This window comes from Pipistrellus hanaki (assembly GCF_964339955.1).
Source record: "Pipistrellus hanaki genome assembly, chromosome: 13".
Lineage (NCBI taxonomy): Eukaryota > Metazoa > Chordata > Mammalia > Chiroptera > Vespertilionidae > Pipistrellus > Pipistrellus hanaki.
This window is the reverse complement of record NC_140515.1, coordinates 59,754,925-59,782,193: the sequence shown is the minus strand read 5'-3', so window position 1 is coordinate 59,782,193 and position 27,269 is coordinate 59,754,925. Positions and strand designations below refer to the sequence as shown.

At 67.1% G+C, this 27,269-nt stretch overlaps 1 protein-coding gene across 5 annotated transcripts; it reads right to left on the bottom strand.

Moving 5' to 3' along the window:
* Positions 1-28: 28 nt before the first annotated feature.
* On the bottom strand, positions 29-27,269 carry SCAP (SREBF chaperone). 5 transcript variants are annotated; one of them, XM_084901628.1, is made up of 23 exons: positions 27,133-27,269; positions 14,773-14,982; positions 13,457-13,586; positions 12,127-12,284; positions 11,416-11,639; positions 11,223-11,328; positions 10,783-10,955; positions 10,474-10,600; positions 9,391-9,503; positions 8,742-8,836; positions 7,917-8,015; positions 7,507-7,725; positions 6,697-7,079; positions 5,871-6,053; positions 5,610-5,808; positions 5,393-5,508; positions 3,509-4,037; positions 2,913-2,998; positions 1,214-1,296; positions 968-1,125; positions 759-839; positions 466-672; positions 29-384 (listed from the first exon to the last, which is right to left on the bottom strand). In XM_084901628.1, the coding sequence occupies exons 2-23, from the start codon at positions 14,892-14,894 to the stop codon at positions 139-141; spliced, it is 3,837 nt and encodes a 1,278-aa protein (XP_084757754.1). In that variant the 5' UTR covers positions 14,895-14,982; positions 27,133-27,269; the 3' UTR covers positions 29-138. The 5 variants fall into 5 exon arrangements, with proteins under 5 accessions (XP_084757754.1, XP_084757758.1, XP_084757757.1 ...); XM_084901632.1 differs by having other exon boundaries at positions 3,509-4,028; XM_084901631.1 differs by having other exon boundaries at positions 11,416-11,636.

Sequence of the window (27,269 nt, the reverse complement as noted above, 5' to 3'; positions counted from 1 at the left end):
AAGCACACGGCTCACAAGCCCCAGCGGGTGTGGTTTTGTACAAAGTTTAATGTTCCCATCCTGAGGCAGGACAGCTCAGGCAGTTACACCCGTCTCGGTCCAGGGCGCTGGCTCCAGAGCCCCGCGGCCGCCCGGCCCTCAGTCCAGCTTCTCCAGCACGGAGGGCACGTACACCAGGCTGAGCTCGCTGCCGAAGTTGCAGACGACGGCGGCGTTCTCCAGCACCAGGATCTGGCGGGCGGGCTGGGCCTCGCTGTGCTTGCCCAGGTAGACGGTCTGCAGCAGGTCCCCGTAGTTCAGGTCCCAGAAGGAGACGCAGCCCTGGCCGCCAGTCACCAGGAGGCTGTCTGAGATGACCCCCAGGCTGGCCCCACAGCCCAGGTCCTGGAGGCAAGGACAGGACAGGCTCAGCGTCTGGAACCCCGCCCTCCCTGAGCCTCAGTGAGCCACGCGGGGCCCGCCTACCTGCTGGATGGAGTAGAGCTTGATGCCTGTGCTGCGGTCCCAGATGCAGATGAGGTCGTCCAGGCCGCTGCTGATGACGCAGGAGGCGGAGCAGGTGAGGGAGGTGACGTCGCCGCGGTGGGCGAACAAGTGGCTGACCCGGCTGCCGGTCAGCACGTCCCACAGGCAGATGGCCCCGTCCTGTCCTCCGCTGGCCAGCACCATGGTCTAGGGGAGCGAGCCGGAGCTGGGTGTCGGGGTCCCAGGCCCAGGGGGTGGCCCACGCCGCTCCCCGCACCCCGCCTCGCCCTCACCTGGTCTATGTACACAGCTGTGACGGCCCCCGAGTGGCCCTGCAGCGTGAAGAGGCAGCACGAGTCCTCCAGGCGGAACACCTGGCAATGGGCACTGGGCTGGTGGCTTTGGCCCAGAAACCCCTCCCCCAGCCATCGAGGCCTGAGCCTCCCCCACCCAAACACCACGCCCCGCGCTCCGTCCCGCCAGCGCCGGACACGGCCCTCACCCTCAGAGTGTGGTCCTGGCTCCCGGTCACGAGGCGCCCGGCAGCGGCCTTCAGGGCCGTGATGGGCTTCTGGTGCGCACAGGGCACGGTGTGGGTCAGGCGGCAGGCCACCCTGTCGCTGCTGCTGTGCACCGGGGCCACGGGGGAGCCGCCCTGCCCTGGGACCACAGGCCAGCAGAGGGTCAGCCCCCACCCACCGCACGCGGCACCTGCCCCGCCCACCACCTCCCGGGCCGGGCCACGGACCTCGGAACTGCAGGGGGCTGAAGGCAGCGTGCGTCTCCAGGGAGAAGAAGTCGAGGGAACCGTTGAGCCGGGCGGCCACAATCCTGGAAGGAAAGCACGCCAGGTGGCTCCGAGCCCCCGGCCTTGGGGCCTTGGGCCGAGCACCAGATTGACAGGCTCAGCTCCGCGGGGAGGCAGGAGGGCCACGGCCGGGAGGGAAGTACAGGTGCTGGGAGATGCGCGAGAGGCCCAGCTGGCAACCCCGTGACCCTGCTTCAGCCCTCATCTGTGAAACGGGAACAGCACCACCCCCGGGTGTCCTCAGGAAGTGGGTGACACTGGGCGAGTCGTGGGAGAGCACGGAGGGCTGCGGGCGGGAGCTGCAGGAGCCGCACAGAAGCTGCTTCGAAGCACCCCCCCCCCCCTTTATTTTCCCACAAAGACACCGGGATTTCCTTCAGATCCCACGTGGGACATGTGCCCAGCGGCCCCAAAGCCTGGAAGTGTGCAGGGGTAAAAGTTCACTCCCACAGCAAAAGGCATGCGTGTCTCCAGCCTCTGCCTGTGGGGTGAGTGCGCAGCTGGGGCAGGGAGGGGGCCGAGGAGAGCATGGCCGCCAGGCACTCTGGAGGTGGGTGGAGGCATGCAGGCTTCCCCTAGAGCACAGGGATCGCAGGGAAGGATGTCCAGGGCTGGAGGGACAAGCTGGAGGGCAGCACGGTGGCCGGGGCCGGGGGCTGCTGGAATGGCGGCAGCCGCAGAAATCAGAGCTGAAGGCAAGAGGTTCCTCTCCTGCTCCAGCTGCAGCTCGGACAGGGCCACAGGGTCAGGGCCCGGTGGGAAGGCGGGGCCCGGGGGAAGGCGGGGCCCGGGGGGCAGGAGGGGAAGCAGCAGGAGCACTAGCGGGCTGAGGGCTGTCCCCCGTCCCGGGCGTGTGCGGAGCCAGGAGGCAGGAACAGGCCAGCAGCAACGGGAAAGGAAAGTTTAAACAAGACTCTGGAAAGTACATTTTTCTGGAACTGAAAACACAGCCAAGAAACTCAGGAAGTCAGCATCGAGGCCAGAGACCTTGGACCTCAGAAGGGAAAGGAGGCCGAAGCCGGTTTGGCTCAGTGGTAGAGCCTCGGTCTGCGGACTGAAAGGTCCCGGGTTCGATTCCGGTCAAGGGCATGTTACTTTGGTTGCGGGCGCATCCCCGGTGGGGGGTGTGCAAGAGGCAGCTGGTCGATGTTTCTCTCTCATCGACGTTTCTAGCTCTCTGTCCCTCTCCCTTCCTCTGTAAAAAATCAATAAAGTATATTAAAAAAAAAAAAAAAAGAGAGAGGAGGAGGAGGATGGTCCTCACCTCCGGTGGCCACAGGGGCTCACGTGGTCTCTAATGCTTTTCCCACGCCTCGCCCAGGTGTCACCCACACGGTAACTCCTTTCCTCAGGACCACGGGGGGGGGGGGGGGGGGGGGCTCTGCTCCCGTTCCACAGGCGGGTGCTGAGGCAGGGTCATGGGGTCGCCACCTGGGCCTCTCCCACATCTCCCCCGGCGGCCATCTCCCCCAGCGGCCATCTCCCCCGGTGGCCACTGGTGTCGGCCGACTCTTAGCCAACCGCCCTTCCAGGGAGGTGACACCTGCTGCCCCAGGGCCCGCAGGGCAGGGCAGGGGCACCAGTGAGGAGAGCCGGGCCAGGACGGCCAGGACGGGGCCGAGGCGCAGCCTGTGCTCACCTTCTGTCCAGGAACACGAGGGCAGTGATTCCCGAGGAGACGTGCTCACTGCTGCAGCGCAGTGTGCCCTCCACAGCGTCCCACACCTGCAGGCTCGGGCCATGAGCAACTGTGGACGGAGGGCCACAGCCCTGCCCACCTCCAACCCCCTGCCCCCCGCCCCCCTCCAGCCCCCTGCCCCCCTCCAGCCCCCCGCCCCCTCCAGCCCCCCGCACCCCCTCCAGCCCTCCGCACCCCCACCAGCCCCCCCTCCAGCCCCCTGCACCCCCTCCCGCCCCTGCACCCCCTCCAGCCCCCTGCACCCCCTCCCGCCCCTGCACCCCCTCCCGCCCCTGCACCCCCTCCAGCCCCCCGCACCCCCACCAGCCCCCCCTCCAGCCCCCCGCACCCCCTCCAGCCCCCCGCACCCCCACCAGCCCCCCCTCCAGCCCCCCGCACCCCCACCAGCCCCCCGCCCCCCTCCAGCCCCCTGCACCCCCTCCAGCCCCCTGCCCCCCCTCCAACCCCTGCACCCCACCAGCCCCCCGCCCCCCTCCAGCCCCCTGCACCCCCTCCCGCCCCTGCACCCCCTCCCGCCCCCTCCAGCCCCTGCCCACCTCCAGCCGGCCGCTGCTCCTGCCCACCAGGATGAGGTTGCCCTGCAGCTCCAGGCTCCAGATGGAGCCCTCGGCACTGGGGGCCCAGGCGAGGGCCGGGGCGCCCTTCTCGGGGGAAGAGCCCCCCTCGTCCTCGGGGGCCTGGGGCAGCACGGGCCCGGGGGAGGGCGGGCACAGGGCGGGGGCGCGGGCGGGGGCGAGCCCCTCCTGCTGGTACGCCCGCTGGACCAGGCGGCTGAAGTCGTAGCCGGGGTTGTCCCGAGCGCGGCCGCAGCCGGCCCGGTGCCGGGGCTCCGGCTGGGGGGGCTCCGAGAGCCACGGCCGGACAGAGAAGTTGGTGTCGATGAGGCAGGTGAGGTCGGGCTGGTCACCGAAGACGGACGGTGGTGCGAGGCCCCGGGGACAGGGCTGCTGCGGAGGGCTGTCCGCAGGCTCCTCGCCGCTCTTCCCGCCGTCCGACAGCCGCTCCCAATGCTCCTGAGCCTCCAGCACGGCCCCGCCGCCCCCGCCCCCGCTGTCCCTGCGCTGCCTGCGGGCGGGAGGGCGGGAGGGCGGTGAGGGCGGGCAGGACGGTGAGGGCGGTGAGGGCGGTGAGGGCGGTGAGGGCGGGCAGGACGGTGAGGACGGTGAGGGCGGTGAGGGCGGGCAGGACGGTGAGGACGGTGAGGGCGGTGAGGGCGGGCAGGACGGTGAGGGCGGTGAGGGCGGTGAGGGCGGGCAGGACGGTGAGGGCGGGCAGGACGGTGAGGGCGGGCAGGACGGTGAGGGCGGTGAGGGCGGTGAGGGCGGGCAGGACGGTGAGGGCGGGCAGGACGGTGAGGGCGGGCAGGACGGTGAGGGCGGGCAGGACGGTGAGGGCGGTGAGGGCGGTGAGGGCGGTGAGGGCGGTGAGGGCGGTGAGGGCGGGCAGGACGGTGAGGGCGGGCAGGACGGTGAGGGCGGTGAGGACGGTGAGGGCGGTGAGGGCGGTGAGGGCGGGCAGGACGGTGAGGGCGGTGAGGGCGGTGAGGGCGGGCAGGACGGTGAGGGCGGGCAGGACGGTGAGGGCGGGCAGGACGGTGAGGGCGGTGAGGGCGGTGAGGGCGGGCAGGACGGTGAGGGCGGGCAGGACGGTGAGGGCGGGCAGGACGGTGAGGGCGGGCAGGACGGTGAGGGCGGGCAGGACGGTGAGGGCGGTGAGGGCGGTGAGGGCGGTGAGGGCGGTGAGGGCGGGCAGGACGGTGAGGGCGGTGAGGGCGGTGAGGGCGGGCAGGACGGTGAGGGCGGGCAGGACGGTGAGGGCGGGCAGGACGGTGAGGGCGGTGAGGGCGGTGAGGGCGGGCAGGACGGTGAGGGCGGGCAGGACGGTGAGGGCGGGCAGGACGGTGAGGGCGGGCAGGACGGTGAGGGCGGGCAGGACGGTGAGGGCGGTGAGGGCGGTGAGGGCGGGCAGGACGGTGAGGGCGGGCAGGACGGTGAGGGCGGGCAGGACGGTGAGGGCGGGCAGGAGGGCGGTGAGGGCGGTGAGGGCGGTGAGGGCGGTGAGGGCGGTGAGGGCGGTGAGGGCGGTGAGGGCGGTGAGGGCGGTGAGGGCGGGCAGGAGGACGGTGAGGGCGGTGAGGACGGTGAGGGCGGTGAGGGCGGTGAGGGCGGGCAGGACGGTGAGGGCGGTGAGGGCGGTGAGGGCGGGCAGGACGGTGAGGGCGGTGAGGGCGGGCAGGAGGGCGGTGAGGGCGGGCAGGACGGTGAGGACGGTGAGGGCGGGCAGGAGGGCGGTGAGGGCGGTAAAAGGACGGTGGGGGCGGTGAGGACGGGCAGGAGGGCGGTGAGGACGGGCAGGAGGACGGTGAGGGCGGTGAGGGCGGTGAGGCAGCAGGCGGGGGGCTGACTGGGACAGACACCCACCTGGGGCGAGGGATGCGGGTGAGGCAGTCCCCGGTCTGCGCGTCCCACACGCACACGTGGCCCGCCAGGCAGCAGCTCACCAGCAGCATGCCGTCGCTGGCCAGGCACTCGATGTCCTGCAGGCACAGACGGCATGGGCGCGGGCCGGCGGGTGCAGGCGGGGGTGCGGGCGCGGGCGGGGGCGGGCTGTCGGGCGGGGCCCCGGGCGCGCACTCACCATGAGGTGCCCGCGCAGCACCAGGGGCACGATCTCGGTCTCGGGGGGCGCGTAGCCATAGTCGTCACAGGGCAGGTCCCCGCGGCGCCGCCGGCCCGGCCCGCCCGGCTGCCCGTAGTTGCGTGGGCAGAGCACGCGGTACAGGCAGAGCAGCAGCAGCACCAGCACGATGCCCGCGGCCAGGCCCAGCGCGGCCACCCTGCGGAGAGGCGGGTCAGTGCCCGGGCCCGCCCGGCCGGCCCCCTCCCTCCGGGGCCTTACTTGTACAGGGTGACGTCTCCGTGGGCCGGCGCCCCGGGCCCCTGGGGGCCGGCCTCCCAGAGCCCGGGCCGGGGCGGCAGCGGGGGCCAGGCGCTCCGGCCGTCCTGGGGGTGCCGCCCCTCCAGTGCCTCCTGGGGGTTCAGGCGGAGCGTGACCGGGATGACGGGCAGCAGGCTGATGTACCTGGGACAGGGCCGGCAGCCTCAGCCAGGAGCCCCCCCAGCCCAGCCCTGCCTCGGCCCCCCCAGCCCAGCCTGCCTCGGCCCCCCCAGCCCAGCCTGCCTCAGCCACCCCAGCCCAGCCAGGCCTCGGCTCTCCCAGCCCAGCCCGGCCTCGGCCCTCCCAGCCCGGCCTGCCTCAGCCACCCCAGCCCAGCCAGGCCTCGGCTCTCCCAGCCCAGCCAGGCCTCGGCTCTCCCAGCCCAGCCCGGCCTCGGCCCTCCCAGCCCGGCCTGCCTCAGCCACCCCAGCCCAGCCAGGCCTCGGCTCTCCCAGCCCAGCCCTGCCTCGGCCCTCCCAGCCCAGCCCTGCCTCGGCCCTCCCAGCCCGGCCCGGCCTCGGCCCTCCCAGCCCGGCCCGGCCTCGGCCCTCCCAGCCCGGCCTGCCTCAGCCACCCCAGCCCAGCCAGGCCTCGGCTCTCCCAGCCGGGCCCGGCCTCGGCCCTCCCAGCCGGGCCCGGCCTCGGCCCTCCCAGCCCAGCCGGCCTCAGCCCTGCTCCACACACCCCAGTGCGGCCGGAAGCAGCGTCCAGCGGGCTCCCGCCCGAGGGGGGAGGGACGCGCTGGGGACGGGGGCTGACACCGCGGGAGGTGCAGGCAGCGACCCACCTCTTGGCCAGCGTGATGTTGTAGTAGCTGAAGAGCGTGGGCCAGTGGCGGAAGGACAGCTTCCGCCACAGCTCCTCGTCCTCGGGGCCCCAGGTGACCTCGGGGGCGGGGCTGTCCGGGGCGCCCTCGGCGGGGCCCCCGGCCTCGGGCACCGCCCCCGGCAGCGGCAGCGTGTGGTTCTCGGGGAAGTGGGGGGCGTCGGGGGGGAAGATGGAGAAGGCGGGGTCCGGGTGGCTGGCGGGCAGCATGCCTCCGGGCACGGGCACGGGCGTGAGGGCCCCCTCGCCCAGCGGGCTCTGCTCCGTCACCTGGGCGGCGAGGTAGACGCGCAGCCCGGCCGGGTCCGTGTACACCAGGATGCCGATCCAGACCACGGTGCCCGCCTGCAGGGCAGGGCGCTCAGCGGGCTCCGGCCAAGGGCGGCCCCACCCCATGCCTGGCCCTCCTGCCCGAGGCGGCAGCACAGGGACCTCAGGCCTCCTCCCTCTGCCTCCCAGGCCCCCACCATCGGGGCCAGCTGCCCGGGGACCCGGTTCCTCTCCTGCTCGGGGCGGGGAGCCCGGCCGGAAACAGCGCCCCCGCCCCACCTCAGCTGGGACCATCCCAGGGTCGGGGCCAGAGGGGCGACTCCGGGCCTGCTGGGGGGCACCCAGGCCTGTCCTCACTCCACTCCCCTTGCTGGCTCCTGCCCGGGGTCACCACCCCTGCCCAGGGCTGCTGCCCAGACCAGCTGTTCACCTGGGAGCAGGTTTGGGTGGAAGAACCCCCCCCCAGACTTTAAGGCAAAGCTTTCCAGGACGGCGGGGGTACCATGATGAGCCGCTGTGCCAGGCGGGTGCGGGCCAGGAAGTAGATGACCCTCAGCCGCTTGGGGAGCCGCAGGTTCCGGAAGGAGGACGGCTGCAGCGTGACGGTGTGCGGGGTGGCCGGCCGCACGGCCAGCTGCCGCTCAAAGCGCACGGGGTGTCCCCCCGGCTTGGCGGGGGGCAGGCAGGCTTCAGGGGGCAGCCGCTTGTTCAGGTCCGCCAGCTGCGGGCACAGGTCGGCGTGAGCTCCCGTGGGCGGAGCTTCCCGTGGGCGGAGCTTCCCATGGGCTGAGCTCCCGTGGGCGGAGCTGCCCGAGGGCTGAGCTCCCGTGGGCGGAGCTCCCGTGGGCGGAGCTGCCCGCTGAGGTCACACCTCCCAGAGACCCAGTGGCTCAGCCAGGGCTGAGCTCCTACCTCCATCCTGCGAATGTCGATGGACAGGACGGTGGTGAAAAACAGCATCTGGAGGAAGAAGTCGGACACCAGGCCCACAACGGCGAAGAGACAGAACTCCTGGAATCCGAACGGGACCGTGACCTCCGGGCCAGCCAGCCCCTGCCCTGCCCGCAGGCACCTCACCATCGGCACCGCCCCAGGCAGCAGCTGAACCTGGGCTCCACCAAGCCCGGGCCGTGCAGGCGCCCTCCCTGCCCACCAGGGGGCAGCAGAGACCAGGTCTTTCCCCAGAGGCGCCTCTCCATGAACCTCCACCCCGGGAGTCTGATCCAAGCTGGAGAGCTGAGCCACCAGCCTGCTGTGCCCTGAGCAGGGCCCTGCCCAGGCGCGGAGATGGCACCTCCCGAGTTCAGAAAGGTCCCACCACAGCTGCACTGGGCGGGGCGGGAGGGGCAGGCGGGATGCCCTCCTGTGAGGCTCGGCACGCCCACCAGGACCAGCCGAGGCCGCAGTGGCCAGACTGCACTGTGCCCAGCGGGTGCGGCCGGCCGCCCTGGGCAGGACCCCTTCGGCCGGCTCCGACTCAGTGCAGGGCTGTCCGCCGCTGAGCGGGCACCGGGGGTGGCCTCCTACGACATGGGGGACGGACTAGGGACGGCAGGTGTGGGTCCGGAGGGGAGACCCGTTTGGGAACCGTGTCTGCCTGGATCGGCAGAGCCAGCTGCCGGGTGCCCCCAGCCCCCCTGCCTGCGGCCGAATGGCAGAGAGGACAAGGTCACAGGCAGAGCCGTGCTGGAGCCGGGCTCCCCGTCGGGAGCTGCTGCACTGGGCGCCCGGCCTCACCTGGATGGCGGGCACGAGGGTGAAGTAGCCGATGAGGATGATGCCCAGCTCCGTGGCCATGTTCTTCATGATGGACCAGCCCTCGCAGCTCAGGCCTGCGGGGACAGCAGGGCGTGGGCAGCGCCGTCCATGCCGTGTCCGCAGGCCACCCGAGTCCCGAGGATGGAGACGGGGGAGGGCCGGCCTCCGGAGGCAGCCATTCCCCCAGTGCCCACCCTCAGGCTGCGGGAGGGAGGGACGGGGCGGGAGCACAAACGCAGTGCTGCCCTCCGGACGCTTCCAGCCTCCCCGCGGCTGGTCCCCTGGGCGGGGTGAGTGCCCGCCGACCCCGGGGCAGAGCGGCTCTGGCAGCAGAGGGTCCCTTCATCAGCCGCAGGGCCCGGCTCGCCCAGCAGCCCAGCCCCAGCCCTGCCCCCGACGTGGGCTGGGAAGAGGGTCGCACGGCCAGGCCTCCTGCCTGGGCTGTGTCCCCAGGACCCAGATCACAGAACTCCGCTGGCGGCTGCGGAGGAGGCAGGAGGGTCCTGCCTGGACAAGGCCCAGCAAACCCACAGCCGCGGAGCCCGGCTGGCTCTCTGACCCTGAACCAGGACCGTCTCGACGCAGGACACGTGCTCCGGGGAGGAGCCAGTAACGCCCCGCCCCCTACCTTGGGCGATGCGCAGCTTCACCTCCAGGTCCACGGGCGTCGAGACCACGGACTTGGTCAGCACCAGCACGTTCTCCAGCCCGATCACCACCACCAGGTAGGGGAAGATCTCCCTGGAGGAGAGGGTGGGAGCACTGAGCCGCACAGGCGGGGCCGGCGCCGGGGGCTGTGGTGTGCATCCGTGGGCGGAGCTGAGCGAGCCCCACAGCACAGGCCGGGGGCGCGCACTCCCGCCACCCGGCGGCGGCGGCGGCTCTGTCCCTCCCACGCCAGGCCCCACCGCTCAGCGGCGCTCAGCCGGCCCCAGGACAGGAAGGTGAGACCCGCCTCCAGCCCACTGGCCCTGGAGAAGCTGAGCCGGGAGACCCAGACACAACACAGGCTGCAGGAGGCGGCCGCCAGGAGGGCTGGCAGTGAGGGCCTCCAGGGCCCAGGGCCGCTGCGCGGAGCGGACACTACAGCGGAAGCAGGGTTAGCACCAGCAGGTCCGAGCACAGAGCTGGTCTGTGAGCAGGGGAAGGAGCAGGAAACAGACTCCCCGAGTCTGCATCCAGGCCGGGCGGCTGTAGGGACCGGCTGGGCCCCCCGCCCCCGACCCCCCTCCAGAGGAGCGCAGCCTGAGGGCAAACCCAGGGAGGGACCCGGCCCAGGTGCAGACAAGGGCCAGGTGACAACCTAGAGGGCCTGCACCTCTTCAGAGCCGAGCCTCCTAAGAGCCTGTCTGGCCGGCTACACATCTAACAGGAAAGAGGAAGTGGGTGCTGGGGCTCAGCCATCAAGGAGCAGTATGCCCAAGCATCAAGTGTACACACACATCCACACGTATGTGCACACAGTGCAGACAGTCACACACATCCATGCACCAACGTACACGCACATATGTAAATACACAGGTCCACGTGTTACATATGCATATGAAGATATCCCACACGCATCAACATACACATGCATGAACGTATACACACATGCCGTACATTTATGTATGACTATAAGCCAGGTAACAGGGAAGAAATACTCCTCTTAAAGGCCAAAGCGACAGTGCGCCCAGCCCCGGCCGTCCCGGGGAGCCAGCGGGGGACCTACCCGCCGTTGAGGGTGGGCGTCAGGCCGAAGAGCGTGCAGAGCCCCACGGACATGAGCAGCGAGCTGAGCACAGTGACCACGGCGGCCAGGGCCAGCCCCCACTTGGACTTGACCATGTCGATCTTGCCTGGAGGGCAGAGGGCACGTGAGGGGCACCTTCCGACCCGGCCCACAGGAGTGTGTGTGTGTGTGTGTCCCCGTGTCACCAAAGGAAGGGGCAGCACGTACACCCCCCCGGGGGGGCAGAGACCAGCTGTTCCTGAGGAGCCGCGGGGCCCTGGGCCCACCCCCCGAGCTGCTGGGACCTACGTGTGGAGAAGTAGATGTAGGCGAAGAGGATGATGTAGGTGGTCACCAGCGGGATGAGCTCGGCCACGCCGATCTCCTCCTTGAAGTGCACGTGCACCAGGCTCTCGGCCCGCAGGCTGCAGTTGGGGCTGGGGTGCAGGAGCATCAGGCGGGCCCGCAGGCTGCTCAGGAACCTGGGGCGGGGGGGGGGGGTGGAGGGGGGGCTGTACCTCATGGTCCAGGACAAGGACACCCCCCCCCACGCCCGCCCACGCCCAGGCCCAGGCTGGGGCGGCTGCAGTGCGGCGGCGGACTCCGGCCCCAGAGGCCCGGGGTGAGCAGCCGGGGCCGGCCCTGTGCTCAGAGATGGCTGGAGGCACGAGAGCACAGGGCTTGCCAGCTGCTCTGCCCTCCCTCGGGACCCGACTCGGCAGGCGGCCCACGGCCTGCCCGCGGCTCACTTGGCATGGTAGCGCCGGAAGACCAGGGTGATGGTGTAGGCGGCCATCCTCTTCCTGGCGAACAGGCTCACCCCGCTGTACTTGCCCGGGACCCCGAACAGCAGATCTGCAGCAGAACCAGCCGGCGCTGACCGGGTGTCCCCGCCCCCCGCCCCGCCCCGGGCACGGGGGACCCCGCCGCCGGGCACCCCACCTTTGAGCGTGGCCGAGGTCTGCAGGGTCTTGGGCTCGTGCTGGTGGATGGTGGCGATGATGTCGGGGTCGGCGTGGAAGTGCTCACGGTCATTCTGCCAGAAGCCGGCCGGGGACAGCAGCAGGCAGCCGTGCTCGGGCAGCAGGTTCCGGAGCTTCCGGAGGCCTGGCAGCAGGTCGGTCACCTGCAGGCACACGTCCTCCAGGCTCCTGGCCCCGGAGCTGCTGGGGGAGGGGCACGTGTGCCGATTCGGGCAGGCCCACGCCCGCCGGCCCCGCACCGCCAGTGCCCGGGTCTGAGCCCGAGGTCAAGGCGGCAGGAAAGGCCCTCCGGTTGGACAACCTCATGGGCTGTGGCCTTCCCAGCATGTGGAGCCCAGGGCTGACCTCCTGGCAGGCCAGCCGGGTGCACAGCCCGCCCGCTAAGGCCCCGGGCCGTCCAGGGAGCTGCCAACACCTGCTCGGCTCCAGACGCATCCCCAGGTGGAGCTCGCTTCCCGTCAGCACGCGCTGACCCCGCCGGGAGCCGCCCAGACGCTCGCCGGCCCTCAGGCAGCTCCTCAGTTGGCCGGGCCACCCCCCTGCCTGGCCCGAGCCCCAAGCTCAGGGCTCGGTCCGCGCCACCCGCTCAGGTGCGGGCCAGCGAGCTGCTGGCTCCGTAGGTGCGCCGAGGACCGCCCGCCTTCCCCGAGGGGCCGGGGCGCCCGCATACCTGTCCCTCAGCACGTGGTTCCGGATCTCCTCCACCAGCTGGAAGGCCCGGGACAGAGGGGAGCGGAACACGTCCACGGCCAGGAGGTCCTTGTGCCAGGGCGACACCGAGGATTTGACCAAGATCTGCTGGACGTACGCCACCGGGGCGCCCACGTACTGCGGGGAGACGGGCGCCGGGGGTCAGGGCGCCAGTGCGACGCCAGGTCCCCGCTCCGGCTGAGCAGGAGTGAAGTATCCATGCCCGGCAGACATGGTGCAGTGGTGGAGTCCTGACCTATGAACCAGGAGGTCCCCGGTGGGGGGCGTGCAGGAGGCAGCCGATCCACGGTTCTCATCCTCTCCCTCTCCCTCTCTGAATCAATAAAATCCCATTTTTTACATGTGGGCCGCAGGAGGACAGGCATGTCTGACTCCCACCCGAGGCCCTGAGCCGTTTCTGGGAGACGAGAAGGTGGCTGCAGGGCCGGGTGGGGGCCGGCGCTGCTGTTTAGGGGAGTTTCTGTCACAAGAGGAAGGAGCCGCGGGCAGCGGTGCTGGTACATGACAGTGTGCAGGGTGCTCAACGCCCGAGCTGTGCATTAAAGACGGTGAAGATGCCACGTTTATGGTTAAAGCTGGAAGAAGAAATAACCTGTCTCCCGCCCCTGGAGCGCCCCCTGGGAGTGGGCGCAGGGGGGCTGCCGGGAGCAAGGCCAGGACGCCGGCCGCCAGCCCGGGAGGGAGGCCCCCTCGGCCCAGCGGCAGCCTTGGCCGCCTGAGACCCTGAGCTGAGGACACAGATAAGCAGCCAAGGCTGCGGTGACCCGGACCGGCCGACGCGCGAGGCAGGTCACCAAGGCTGAGCTCCCCGCGAGGCCGCCAGGGCCCCTGGGAAAGCTGCGCCCGGCCCCGCCCTGCAGGCAGGGCCGGGTGAGGCTCAGGTGTCCGTCTGGGGGAGCCAGGCCAGTCCTCAGCTTGTTCTGTTTGGGCTTCTCTGGAACACAATCCTTCCTCAGACGGACCCTCGCCCTGACCCACGGCAGAGGAGCGGGCTGGGCTCCTCTGGCACAGGCCTGGCGCCGCCCCCGCTGTGGGCCTGGGCCTGGCCTCCACCCTCAGCAGGCCGGACTCCCTGAGGAGCGGGCGAGAACCCCCAGCCCCACGTGAGGACCGGCCTCGGGAAGCAGCAAGGCCTCGGCCAAGCGCTGTGAGCGGCAGCCGGAGCCGCTGGGCCATCAGGTCCTCAGAGCCTCCTCCTCCCGCCCCCGCACCCCTCGTCCCCCATCTGCACAAAGTCTCCCGTCACTCTCCTCTCACCCAGCCGTCTCCCCTCGGACTCCAGCACCTACCCACTCGGGCCGCTCGCTCGGCTCCCCTGGCGTGGGCTCGGGGCCCCCGGGCGGGGGCGCGTAGTCCTTCACGGGGGTGCTGAACTCCACGGGCCCCGTCCCCGGCAGGGGGAGCTTCAGCAGCGGGTAGCTGGGGGCGGGAGGAGAGGGGTTAGGACAGAGGGAGCGAGTCTGCAGAGGACACTCAGAGGGCGCTGGGCGAGGGCACCAGGAGGCGCAGGCGGCTGCAGGGTTAGATGCCGCCACCACGGCGGCCTCCCCGCCCCCGAAGTCACCGGGCTCGGTGTGTGTGTGTGTGTGTGCGTGTGTGTGTGAGCATCCTGGGGCCTTGGCCTTCTCACGAGGTTCCCACCCAGCGGCCTCGCCAGACGTCCGAGGACGGTCTGTTTGAAGCTCGTGTGAGGCCAAGTCACTCGTTAGACAGGCCCACGCGCAGCCGCGCAGCTGCCCACTCGCCCGCCGGCAACACCGCCCGGACGGCCAGAGGAGCCTTTGGGGGAGGGTCACAGCACCCCTTCCCTTCAACTGCCCCACCGACCGCGCTCCAGCCCCGTGCAGGCCTCAGCCACCGCGTCACTGCCACCGTGCAGAGCAGGAGACCAGGGAGGAACCGGCCGGGGGGGGCGGACCCCACGCCAACCAAAGGCCCCGAGCCACGGCGCCCCAAGGCCACCAAACGGCGGCTCCCGCTCCTCACGGGGCCGAGGCAGGACGTCCAGAAATTCCCGAGGAGACACAGCTGTGTGGCCAGGCCCCCCCAACACGCAATGCCCAGTTCCTGCGGCCACGGCCCCGTCTCGGCCTCTCCTTCACTGAGCCCCGTCCCGGCCTGGCAGGGCCGAGGCGACCGGCGGCCACGCTCTCCCCGCGCTCTCTGGGGGAGCAGGTCTGCCGGGGCGTCCACGGAGCTGATCAAAGGTGCCGGGTTCCAGTTGGATGGCACGTACCTCAGTTGCAGGCTCGATCCCCGGGCCCAGGTCAGGTGTGTGAGGGAGGCAACCCACCGATGTGTCTCTCACATCGATGTTTCTCTCGCTCCCCCCCTCCCTTCCACTCCCGCTGAGAATCGGCGGGAAAACGCCGGTGAGGACCAGCCACCACCACGGAGGACTCCGCCCCGCGGCCCGAGGCCCTGCGGCCAGCCGGGCCACCGACACGCCGCGGAGTGCGGGAGCCTGGGAGCCGTGCTCCGGGGACGGGAACAGGTGACGGAGGCGAGCAGGGCGCGGGCTGAGGGCTCGGCCGGGTGGGCGCAGCCGGCCGTGGTCCCAGACGTCCGGGCTGGGCAGCCCTGGGCAGCACCGGGCGGCACGCACCAGCAGGCGAGGATGCAGAGCCCGGTGAAGAGGGTGATGGGCACGGGGTAGGAGGCGCAGAGCAGCCCGTGGTTGTAGAAGGCTCGCGACGTCTTCTCCCGCAGCCGCTCCGTCAGGGTCATCCTCAGCGCCGGTCACCGCGCCGCCATCCCCGGCGGGCGCAGGGCTCGGCCGGCGGGCGCTCCCCGGTGCTGGCGGCCACCATCTGTCCTGCAGGGGGCGGCAGTGAGCGGGACCGCTCTGCAGCGGGGAGGTGGCAGGGGGCGGGGGGGCACACGGGAGGCGCAGTGACACGGTTCTCCACACACACAGCCTTGGGCAGCTCGGAGCGAGCGGCCAGAAAAGCTAAAAACTGTGTGTGTGTGTGTGTGTGTGTGTGTGTGTGTGTATTCGTCCCCTGGTACTGCCCCGCATGGCCCAGGGACACGGTGTGTGTGCGTGTGTGTGTGTGTGTGTGTGTGCGCGTGTCGTCCCCCGGCACTGCCCCGCATGGCCCAAGGACGCAGTGTGTGAGTGTGTGTGTGTGTGTGTGTGTGTGTGTGTGTCGTCCCCAGGCACTGCCCCACATGGCCCAAGGACGCGGTGTGTGAGTGTGTGTGTGTGTGTGTGTGTGTGTGTGTCGTCCCCAGGCACTGCCCCACATGGCCCAAGGACGCGGTGTGTGCGTGTGTGTGCGAGTGTCTGTGTGTGTGTGTGTGCGCGAGTGTGTGTGTGAGAGAGTGTGTGTGCGTGTGAGTGTGTGTGTGCGCGAGTGTGCGCGCGCGTGTGTGTGTGTGTGTGTGTGTGTGTGTCGTCCCCGGCACTGCCCCGCATGGCCCAAGGACGCGGTGTGTGCGTGTGTGTGTGTACGCGAGTGTGTGTGTGTGTGTGTGTGTGTCATCCCCGGCACTGCCCCGCATGGCCCAGGGACGCGGTGTGTGTGTGTGTGTGTGTGTGTGTGTGTGTGTGTCGGCCCCGGCACTGCCCCGCATGGCCCAGGGACGCGGTGTGTGTGTGTGTGTGTGTGTGTGTGTGTGTGTGTCGTCCCCGGCACTGCCCCGCATGGCCCAAGGACGCGGTGTGTGCGTGTGTGTGTGTACGCGAGTGTGTGTGTGTGTGTGTGTGTCATCCCCGGCACTGCCCCGCATGGCCCAGGGACGCGGTGTGTGTGTGTGTGTGTGTGTGTGTGTGTGTGTGTGTGTGTCGGCCCCGGCACTGCCCCGCATGGCCCAGGGACGCGGTGTGTGTGTGTGTGTGTGTGTGTGTGTCGGCCCCGGCACTGCCCCGCATGGCCCAGGGACGCGGTGTGTGTGTGTGTGTGTGTGTGTGTGTGTGTGTGTCGTCCCCGGCACTGCCCCGCATGGCCCAAGGACGCGGTGTGTGCGTGTGTGTGTGTACGCGAGTGTGTGTGTGTGTGTGTGTGTCATCCCCGGCACTGCCCCGCATGGCCCAGGGATGCGGTGTGTGTGTGTGTGTGTGTGTGTGTGTGTGTGTGTGTGTGTCGGCCCCGGCACTGCCCCGCATGGCCCAGGGACGCGGTGTGTGTGTGTGTGTGTGTGTGTGTGTGTGTGTGTCGGCCCCGGCACTGCCCCGCATGGCCCAGGGACGCGGTGTGTGTGTGTGTGTGTGTGTGTGTGTGTGTGTGTGTGTGTCGGCCCCGGCACTGCCCCGCATGGCCCAGGGACGCGGTGTGTGTGTGTGTGTGTGTGTGTGTGTGTGTGTCGGCCCCGGCACTGCCCCGCATGGCCCAGGGACGCGGTGTGTGTGTGTGTGTGTGTGTGTGTGTCGGCCCCGGCACTGCCCCGCATGGCCCAGGGACGCGGTGTGTGTGTGTGTGTGTGTGTGTGTGTGTGTGTGTGTGTGTCGGCCCCGGCACTGCCCCGCATGGCCCAGGGACGCGGTGTGTGTGTGTGTGTGTGTGTGTGTGTGTGTGTGTGTCGGCCCCGGCACTGCCCCGCATGGCCCAGGGACGCGGTGTGTGTGTGTGTGTGTGTGTGTGTGTGTGTGTGTGTGTGTCGGCCCCGGCACTGCCCCGCATGGCCCAGGGACGCGGTGTGTGTGTGTGTGTGTGTGTGTGTGTCGGCCCCGGCACTGCCCCGCATGGCCCAGGGACGCGGTGTGTGTGTGTGTGTGTGTGTGTGTGTGTGTGTGTGTGTGTGTGTGTCGGCCCCGGCACTGCCCCGCATGGCCCAGGGACGCGGTGTGTGTGTGTGTGTGTGTGTGTGTGTGTGTGTGTCGGCCCCGGCACTGCCCCGCATGGCCCAGGGACGCGGTGTGTGTGTGTGTGTGTGTGTGTGTGTGTGTGTGTGTGTGTCGGCCCCGGCACTGCCCCGCATGGCCCAGGGACGCGGTGTGTGTGTGTGTGTGTGTGTGTGTGTGTGTGTGTCGGCCCCGGCACTGCCCCGCATGGCCCAGGGACGCGGTGTGTGTGTGTGTGTGTGTGTGTGTGTGTGTGTGTCGGCCCCGGCACTGCCCCGCATGGCCCAGGGACGCGGTGTGTGTGTGTGTGTGTGTGTGTGTGTGTGTGTGTGTGTCGGCCCCGGCACTGCCCCGCATGGCCCAGGGACGCGGTGTGTGTGTGTGTGTGTGTGTGTGTGTGTGTCGGCCCCGGCACTGCCCCGCATGGCCCAGGGACGCGGTGTGTGTGTGTGTGTGTGTGTGTGTGTGTGTCGGCCCCGGCACTGCCCCGCATGGCCCAGGGACGCGGTGTGTGTGTGTGTGTGTGTGTGTGTGTGTGTGTGTCGGCCCCGGCACTGCCCCGCATGGCCCAGGGATGCGGTGTGTGTGTGTGTGTGTGTGTGTGTGTGTGTGTGTGTGTGTCGGCCCCGGCACTGCCCCGCATGGCCCAGGGACGCGGTGTGTGTGTGTGTGTGTGTGTGTGTGTGTGTGTGTCGGCCCCGGCACTGCCCCGCATGGCCCAGGGACGCGGTGTGTGTGTGTGTGTGTGTGTGTGTGTGTGTGTGTGTGTGTGTGTCGGCCCCGGCACTGCCCCGCATGGCCCAGGGACGCGGTGTGTGTGTGTGTGTGTGTGTGTGTGTGTGTGTGTGTGTGTCGGCCCCGGCACTGCCCCGCATGGCCCAGGGACGCGGTGTGTGTGTGTGTGTGTGTGTGTGTGTGTGTGTCGGCCCCGGCACTGCCCCGCATGGCCCAGGGACGCGGTGTGTGTGTGTGTGTGTGTGTGTGTGTGTGTGTGTGTGTCGGCCCCGGCACTGCCCCGCATGGCCCAGGGACGCGGTGTGTGTGTGTGTGTGTGTGTGTGTGTGTGTGTGTGTGTCGGCCCCGGCACTGCCCCGCATGGCCCAGGGACGCGGTGTGTGTGTGTGTGTGTGTGTGTGTGTGTGTGTGTGTGTGTGTCGGCCCCGGCACTGCCCCGCATGGCCCAGGGACGCGGTGTGTGTGTGTGTGTGTGTGTCGGCCCCGGCACTGCCCCGCATGGCCCAGGGACGCGGTGTGTGTGTGTGTGTGTGTGTGTGTCGGCCCCGGCACTGCCCCGCATGGCCCAGGGACGCGGTGTGTGTGTGTGTGTGTGTGTGTGTGTGTGTCGGCCCCGGCACTGCCCCGCATGGCCCAGGGACGCGGGGTGTGAGGCTCTCCCAATGGACCTCCATCCTCCCCCTCCTCCGCCCACAGGTCAGAGGAGCAGAGGAGACGCCTTGGGGGAGCTTTAGGGGGGCTCTCTGCCCCCCCCCCGCCCCGCCCCGCCTCTCCTGGGTGCGAGAACAGGGAACCCTCTCGGGACCTGGCTGGAGGGACGCGGGCCACCCTGCCCGCAGGCCGTGGGCCTCTGCCCTGGGTCTGACCTCTGGGCAGGGAGGGGCAGGCTGGATGGGGGCCTCCCCACCCCAGGGGTCCCTCCAGCCCTCCTCGGGAAACACGGCCCTCCGGGCTCAGTGCCACACGCAGGGCCGAGGGGCAGGCGACCAGCTCGCTGGCCTCGTGGTGAAACGCCACAGCCAGCGGCAATCCCACCTCCCAGCGCGGCCGCCTCTCCTCACAACACGACAAACCACTGGCTCACAACCCAGCCTGGGCGCCGGCACGGGCAGACCCACACCGCCCGCTCTGCCTGGTGGTGTGTAACCACGCTCACGTGACAGTGAAGGACGGAGAGCTGAAATCACCACAGCTACAATGGTTTGTTAACGGATACACACGTGAAAACCTATCTGGTTTGGCTCTGCAGACAAGGGTGTAGGGTTCGATTCCAGTCAAGGGCACATGCCTGGTTGTGGGCTCCATCCCCAGTAGGGGGTGTGCAGGAGGCAGCCGATCCATGATTCTCTCTCATCATTGATGTTTCTCTCTCCCTCTCCCTTCCTCTCTGAAATCAATAAAAATATTTTTTAAAATAAAATCAATAAAAACATTTTTAAATGTAAATTGTGACATCAGCGGGTGGATAAAAAGCATAGAGTTTTTGTAAAATAGATTGTTGTAACTAGAGATGTTTTGTGTAACTCATGGTCACCACAAAAGAAAAATATAGCAGATACACAAAAGAGAAAGAGAAAGGAATAAAAACATCCAATTGATGACGAAAAAGTTATCAATCAGCAAAGATAGCAAAAAAGAAACTTACAAAACTAAGTACTAAGGCCTTAACCATCACTGACTTTGAATTTAAATACACTCAGTTCTCAAACCCGAAGGCAGAGGAGCTGAACAGGGGTCCTCAAACTTTTAAAAGTGGGGCCAGATCACGGTCCCTCAGAGAGCTGGAGGGCCGGACTATATGAACTTCTAATTCCTACTGTAACACCTCGGCTGTGCTCACTGCCCAAAAAACCTGGCGGGCCGGATCAGACTCCTCTTCGGGCCGCATGTGGCCCGCGGGCCGTAGTTTGAAGACCCCTGGGTTAGGAGGAAGACACACCAAGCGCTGGGGCCTCTCCCGGGCGGGAAGTGCTGAGCCCGGCGGGTGCACCTCCCGGTCAGGTCCACGCCCTCTGCTGGAGGACTTCACCGCCCTCCTCTGCCCCCGCCCACGGAGCACGCCCTCGGCCACCCTCCTTTCTCTCGCCTCTGACGTCTGCATCCTGCGCCCGGCCACCTCCCGCAGCCATCCACAGGAGCAGCCTGCTTCTCTCCAGGTTCCCGCCCACCCGGAGCAGCACGGAGGGCATCTGTGCCATTTCCGACGCAGCGGCTGGGGCGGGCAGAGCGTGTGGGCAGCGCTCGAGTCCAGCATGGCCAGGCCTTGACAGTCACTCCCCTCGCACGCACACACACACCAGAGCAACCCCAGTCCTGGGGTGAACCCATGCTCCCCTCGGGACCATGTGACGTGTCTGCTCCAGGCTGGGACACGCCAGATGCACCCACATGGCACGGTGACGGCCACAGGCCTCGGCCGGCACACACAGGCCTGCAGCCAGGAGCACCGGCCGGCCCGGGCAGCCCCGGCGAGGGCAGGCGTCCCCAGGCCGGTGGACGCCGCCATCGCCGAAGGACGCGCTCTCAGAACGACCCCGCTGCTCAGCAACGTGACTCTGCCTGTGTGTGTCTGCATACAAGACACAGACCTCAATCACGAAATTATGTCCTTTCAGCCCCTAAGCTCACTTCACGCCCAGGGACAGAGCTTACACATAAACGTCTACAAACCACTTAAAGCCAAAGCCTGAGAGCAACGGGCAGAGGGTCACACAGTCAGCCCTCCGCAGGAGGGGGGGAATGCCCCTTCAGCTCTAAGCACCGGAGACACATGTCCCCACCTGAGCTGGGAGTGTTCCCACTGCTCTCTTAACTTCCCGAAATTGGAGCTAAGAAGTTCTGGGGGGTCCCAGGTCCGATTCCGGTCCAGGGCCCGTACCTGGGCTGCAGGCTCCTCCCTGGCCCGGCTCCTGCAGGAGGCAGCCTATCGATGTGCTGCTCTCACAGGGATGTCTCTGTCTTTCCCTCTCCCCTCCACTCTCTCTAAAATCCATAGGGAAGTATCCTCAGGTGAGGATTAACGAGAGAAAAAGACGTGTTTATCGGCCAGAGCCCGCGCTCTGGGGCGGAGTGGACCGGGCGCTGGCCGCGGGCCGATGCGGGAGGCTCCTGTGTCCCCGCCCCAGCAAACCTGACACCTCCGTCCTCGGGGACTCCGGCGGCCGGAGATAAGGCTCCTCTGGACAAGGGGCGCTGTGAGCGGCGGCCAGAGAGCACTCACGTGCGGCACTGAGCTATCACCACCGGGGCCGCGAGCAAGGACACGGGCGCCGCCTGCGGGCATGAAAGGAGCCTGTGTCACGCACCCGACCGGACTCCAAGCTGGAGGGCGCGGCCTGGCCAGCGGACGGTGCCCTGCTGGGCGGCGGGCCCTTCTCGGGCGCGCAGGGTGAGTGTGTTCCTGCACCCACAGGGAGTTTAAAAGCATGCTTCCCGCGGAGGCAGCACCAGCTCCGAGCCTGCGTACCCCCACCCGCAGAGCATGTGGGCAGGACCTGTACCTGCCGGCGTGCACCCCGCCCTCTCGGCTCCCTCACTGCCGGGTCCCTCCCAGGAGAGGTCCCAGCCGAAGGCCTCTGCACCCTGTGCGCCCAGGGCTCGCCGGCGCCAAGTGGAAAGTCACGGCAGGGCTGTTCTCTGTGCCGACCGCGTCCTCGGGGGCGGAGGTTCGGGGGGACAGTGTCAGGCAGGGACTCTTCTCTAAGCATCAACATTAGCCAGTGAGCCGCGGAGTGGCCAAGGGGACTGAAAGGAGAGGACGGAGGGGGCAGTGTGGGACGGCCAGGCGAAGGCAGGCAAGCGCTCCCCGCGCCCTCCCTCCGCACTGGGCAGGGCTGACGGACAGGCTCTGCACTGACCACGCACAGCGGGAGCTCGGCCCTGATGTACAGCTGGCAGCCCCAGGTTCCGCAAGACGAGGCCTGTGGCCCAGGGGAGGTGCCCTGAGCCTCTGCCAGCCGGTGAGACGGAGACGGGGGCACGGCCAGGACCGGCCTGGCGCCCACCACACGGACACCTCCCGCCGCACAGGACCGAGGCCTCTTGCCCGGCTTCCTACACGAGTGTGGTCGCCGGCAGCGCCAGGGTTCCTGGCGGTCTGCACAGAAGGGTGACGATTCTGCCGAAACTGGTTTGGCTCAGTGGATAGAGCCAGCCTGCGGACTGAAAGGTCCTGGGTTCGATGCCGGTCAAGGGCATGTACCTTGGTTGCGGGCACATCAGTGCAAGAGGCAGCTAATAGATGATTCTCTCTCATCGGTGTTTCTAACTCTATCCCTCTCTCTTCCTCTCTATAAAAATTCAATAAAATATATATTTTTTAAAAAGTGTGACGATTCTATTTTATTACTTTCTCAAAAGCTTTTTGTTGTTGTTGTTGTTAATCCTCACCCAAGGATACCTTCCCAAGGATTTTAGAGAGGGAGACAGACAGACATCGATGTGAGACAGACACATCGATTGGCTGCCACCTGGCCAGGCCCACCAGGGAGGAGCCTGCAATTGAGGTCCGTGCCCTTGACCAGAACGGAGCCTGGGACCCTTCCCAACGCTCTATCCCTGAGCCAACCAGCTAGCCGGGCCTGTGTGGCTCTGTGGATCGAGGATCATTCTATACACCTAGAGGTCACCAGTTCAGTCCCAGTCAGGGCACATGCCCAGATTGCGGGCTCAATCTCCTGTAGGGGGTGTGCCGGAGTTAGCTGATCAATGATCAATGCCTCTCTCTCATCATTGATGTCTCTATCTCTCTCTCCCTCTCCCTTCATCTCTGAAATCAATAAAAATATATTTAGCCAAAACCGGTTTGGCTCAGTGGATAGAGCGACGGCCTGCAGACTGAAAGGTCCCAGGTTAGATTCCGGTCAAGGGCATGTACCTTGGTTGCGGGCACATCCCCAGTAGGGGGTGTGCAAGAGGCAGCTGATCGATGATTCTCTCTATCGATGTTTCTAACTCTCTATCCCTCTCTCTTCCTCTCTGTAAAGAAATCAAAATAAAAAATAAAAAAATAAAAATAAAAATATATTTGTGTGTGTGTGTGTGTGTGTGTATACATATAAAAAATTTTGAGGGAAAAAGAATTTGTACCCTTACAAAATTTCGCGAGAACGAACACTCGAGACTCCAAGACCCAAATGGAAGGCTGAAACGATGACTCCCAGAAGAAAACAAAGAGCACAGACGCACGCACTGATGTGGCAGCGGTGCCTGGCCGTGGCCGGAGGCCAGCAGCACAAAAAACAAGCAGCTGGCCTTGAGGGAACCACGCTGCCTGCATCGAGAGGCCCGTCCCAGGCAGGAGGCAGCCGCAGACGGCCGGTCTCCCCGAGGACGAGCACAGGAAACACACACTCCTGACTCGGCGTTTTAAATGGACCAGGACCCCAACGCACGTCTCCAGAGGAGAGGTGCAATGTCCAGCACACACGGAAATACGCTCATGGTCTCAGATCAGGAAAGTGAAAATCAAAACTAACGAGATACCCCCTACCCCATCGGGACAGCGACCGTCACACACACACAGGAGCAGAGTGGGCGGGAGCGGGAAGAAACCGGAGCTGCTGGTGAGAATGTAAGCGGTGCCGCTGGGGTCACAGCGCGGAGTTCCTCAAACAGCCAACCACGGGATTCCCTCCGATCCGCGTACCACCCCGTGCACGCCCGAACTGAGCGAGGACCTGCGAACACCGCCACCGTGTTCCCGCACATCCCTCACCACGGCCGGAGGGACAGGCAGTCGGAGGTCCCTCAGCGGGGGAGCAGACACACAGCACGCGTGAGCCACGAGGATGTGAGGAGTGAGACACCGTGGCTCACTCCCACGACGCGTGTCAGTGCGAACAGCACCGCAGGGGAGCGGGGCCGGGGGCGGGGCCGGGCCCGGAGTCCTGTGGCCCGGGCGGCTCACATGGCACCGGGGCATTCTCTGATGAGCCGTTGTAATGACCTTTCCACACCGACGGTAAGCCTACCTCTGCCCACTCCTGTGCTCAATGCCGAATCCGAACGTGGCTCCGCGGGACGCAGCATGCCAGCCCCGGCCTGGAGGACACTCCCCGGGGCTCGGACTCTCGGGGACTTCTTATCCAGACCCCAATGCAAGCCCCTGGGCGGCAGCGTCCAGTGAAAAGGTAACTGGGGAGAGAGGCCTCCCCTCCAGCTTCAGCGAAGCACACGGCCCGGCCTGCGCGGCCTGAGCAGGGCGCCTCCCGCACAGCCCCGGGCTCTTCTCGTTAAACCGGGGCTGTGGGAGGGGAAGAATTTACGACGACCCTCCCAGCGAGACCCCAGGCATCAGCTCTCTGTCGTCTGTTAAGGCGGCCTTGACGTTTCCAATAGTCAGTCACCGGGGTGACAAACGTGGACGCATGTCGGACCCGACCGGGACTCAGGCCCGAAAGAAAGAACCTCATCACCGAGGAGTGCACACACACAGGAGCTGGTGGAGGGGAGACGGGCGGGGCGTGGGGCGGGGGCGGGGGCGCGGGCGCGGGGCGCCGGGGAGGAGAGGCTGCAGCTGGAGACCCTGAGCAGCACTGGCTCCGCTCCGCTCCGCTCCGGGAGGTACGGTCCCAGCCCGCCGCCCTGCAGCCCTGCAGCCCGCGGGGAGGCCGCTCACAGAGGAAGCTACTGGAAAACACAAACAAACGAGGCTTTGTTCTAAGAAACCAGAAAAGCTGTACAACAGTTTTTACATGAAAAGACGGTCACACGGTGACACAGAAACAGATACAGAGCTGTGTGGTCCCGTGAGGAAGAGAGAGCGAGCAAGGATTAAGCAAGAAAGAAGGCTGTGCCGGCCGCGCGGCTCAGGCTGAGCGTCGACCTGGGAACCAGGTCACGATTCGATTCCCTGTCAGAGCACAGGCCCTGGTTGCAGGCTCCATCCCCCGTGTGAGGCGTGCAGGAGGCAGCCGGTCCACAATCTCTCTCATCATCGATGCTCCTCTCTCCCCCTCTCCCTTCCTATCTGAAATCAATTAAAACACATTTAAAAGAAGAAAAATAGAAGCCCGAGAAACCCACTAGTGGCTGTATGAGGGTCATGGACAATGTGCGCGCGCACACACACACTCTAACCACTGAGCACAGCCTTAGGCAATAAGCACCTATAATAATAAAAGTGCAATATGCTAATTAGACCGGATGTCCTTCCAGATGAAGCCGGGACTGCAGGGCGGCTGCTGCCACGGTGGGGGCCGAGCCCCTGCATGAATTTTGTGCATCAGGCCTCTATCCTATATAATAAAAGGCTAACACACAAATCGATCCGACAGTGGAACCACCACTGACCACTGACCACGCTCAACGCAGGAGCTGCCTGCCCCCTGGTGGTCGGTGTGCTCCCACAGGGGGAGGCCCTCAGCCGGAGCCCTGAACCCGGCTCATGGCTGGCCAGCGGCAGTGGCGGGAGCCTCTCCTGCCTCCGTGCCAGGCTAAGGATGTCCGACTGCCGGCTCAGGCCCGCTTCCTGCAGGCAGACTTCCCCCGAGGCTCCCGGCTGTGAGGGCGCAGGCCAGGCTGAGGGACCCGAGCGCGCTGGGCCTCTAGTCATTTTTTAAAGCAGGTGGGATTCTGTAACTGCTCATTTTGAGATAACGTACCAAAACACGAGAATGAACTGAAGATCAAATCTAGTTTGTAAAAAGTGATAAGAAACCACTTTTTAATTTCAAAATACTCAGATGATTAAAAAATACTCTGGAGTTGGAAAATAGCACAGATGTGACTATTACAACTGCCACGTTTGTGGAACTGATCACGTCAGTCTCGCCGGCTTCTAAGTGAGATTAACATGTTTAAAATAGAAGAAGTCCAACGGAAGTCTAACCTCCAAAGGGCTTTACCAGGCCCTGCAGCTTCAAACTGAAGAGCTGGGGCTGTGTGTGCGACATAGAAACTACTGAGGCAGATCCTCACTCACACGCATGACTGCAATTTTAAACTAATTTATAAGTGTGCTTAATGTGAAATACCAATCTCTCTGATTATGTAGAATTGCACTGAATTCCACTAGACTTCCAATTCAGAACAAGTGGCCAGCATCAGGCCTTCGCTAATGTGTGCATCTAGGAAATGCTAAGGAGCAAATAAACCAGTGGTTTCCAAAGGTTTCTGGTTATGAATCCACAACAATTGGAGTATACATCTCCAATAGACGTGTATTTATATGCAATTTATAATGTTTGCTTTGGCGGCACACGTACACGTAAATTACACATATACTACATACGTGTGTTCACTATTATACGGTAAAAAGCCAGTAGGCTGATGTGAACATGTTCCTGAGGCCCATGTGCACTCTTGGTGCTTGAACACACACGCACACCCACGCACGCCCACGCACGCACCGACACGCCCACTCCAGACTCCGCTGCAAAGCGTGTGCGTGGCCTGGCGGAGGCCTGTTCTCCGCTCACAGCCGTGACCCGGGACCCACGTCCCCTCAGAGGGGCGCTGCCCACCTTACCTTCAGGGAGGGCGCGGACACACGGACTGGCGGCCAGCAACGGGCACACACACCGCAGCGTCCCCGTTATGTGCTGGACGCCAGCAGAGCAGCCCCCCCAAGTTAGACGTTAGAGGTGCGGGTTCTGAACCCACAAGAATAGTCAGTTTCCCAACCGGGCGGCTCGTTTGCTCATCTGTGACCTCAGGCAACCGACAACCTTTATGCCAACTCCTTCTAGTCCTGAACCGGGAGGCCTCACCGCCGCCCACAGCAGCTCAGTCTGTTTGCGGGGGGCGGGGGGTCCCCTAGGCCAGGGAGTAGGAAGTGGAGAGGCTGCTTTGGCCAAACAGGGGGGAGCTCTCAGACGTCAGGTCAGAGACCTGACTTCCCCGTCACTCCGGGGCCCGGAGAGTGCACGCGGGGACCTGCCTGCGCGGGCTTCTCCCACCCGTGTGCCCGCAGCACCCTAAGCCGCCGTCACACCCCCGGGCCCAGGCCAGCTCCAGCGCCCTGGCCGCTGACCCCGGCCCGGTCCCGCGCACCCAGCGCCGCGCCCTCCTCACCCCTCCGCCCCCGCGGGGGGCGCCCCGAGGCGGGCAGCAGGCACCGCCCGCGGAGCCCGGCCCCTGCTGCCCGTCCGGCCGAGCCAGGGCCGCTCCGCGAGCCCAGTGTGGGTTTGGGCCACACGGAACCGGGCACCGAGCAGAGCGCCTCTGGGACCCTCCCCGCGGGAGGCGGGAGGCCGGCGCCCCGAGGCCCCAGACCCGCGGCTTCCGGGGACCTGGGCCCAAGGGCGCGACCCCGCCCCGGCCGCGGCCCCGGGGCAGAGCGGCGGGCAGCGCGGCTCGCGGGGCGGGGGAGGAAGGGAGGGAGCACGGCGACCGGCCCGGACCCGGCCCAGCCCCGCCGACCTCCCCGGCGGCCCGGCTGCGGGACAGCGCCCACGCCCCCGGCCCGCCCGGAGCCCCGGCGCCGCGGGGACCGCGCGGAGGTACCTGTGGCGGCGGCGGCGGCGGCGTGCGCGCTCCGGGCCGCGGTCGGTGCGTGGCGCCCGCCCTCGCTCCCTCGCTCTGGGCCGCCGGCGCCGCGCAGCCCCCGCCCCTTCACCTCTCACCTCCCACCTTTGCCCTCC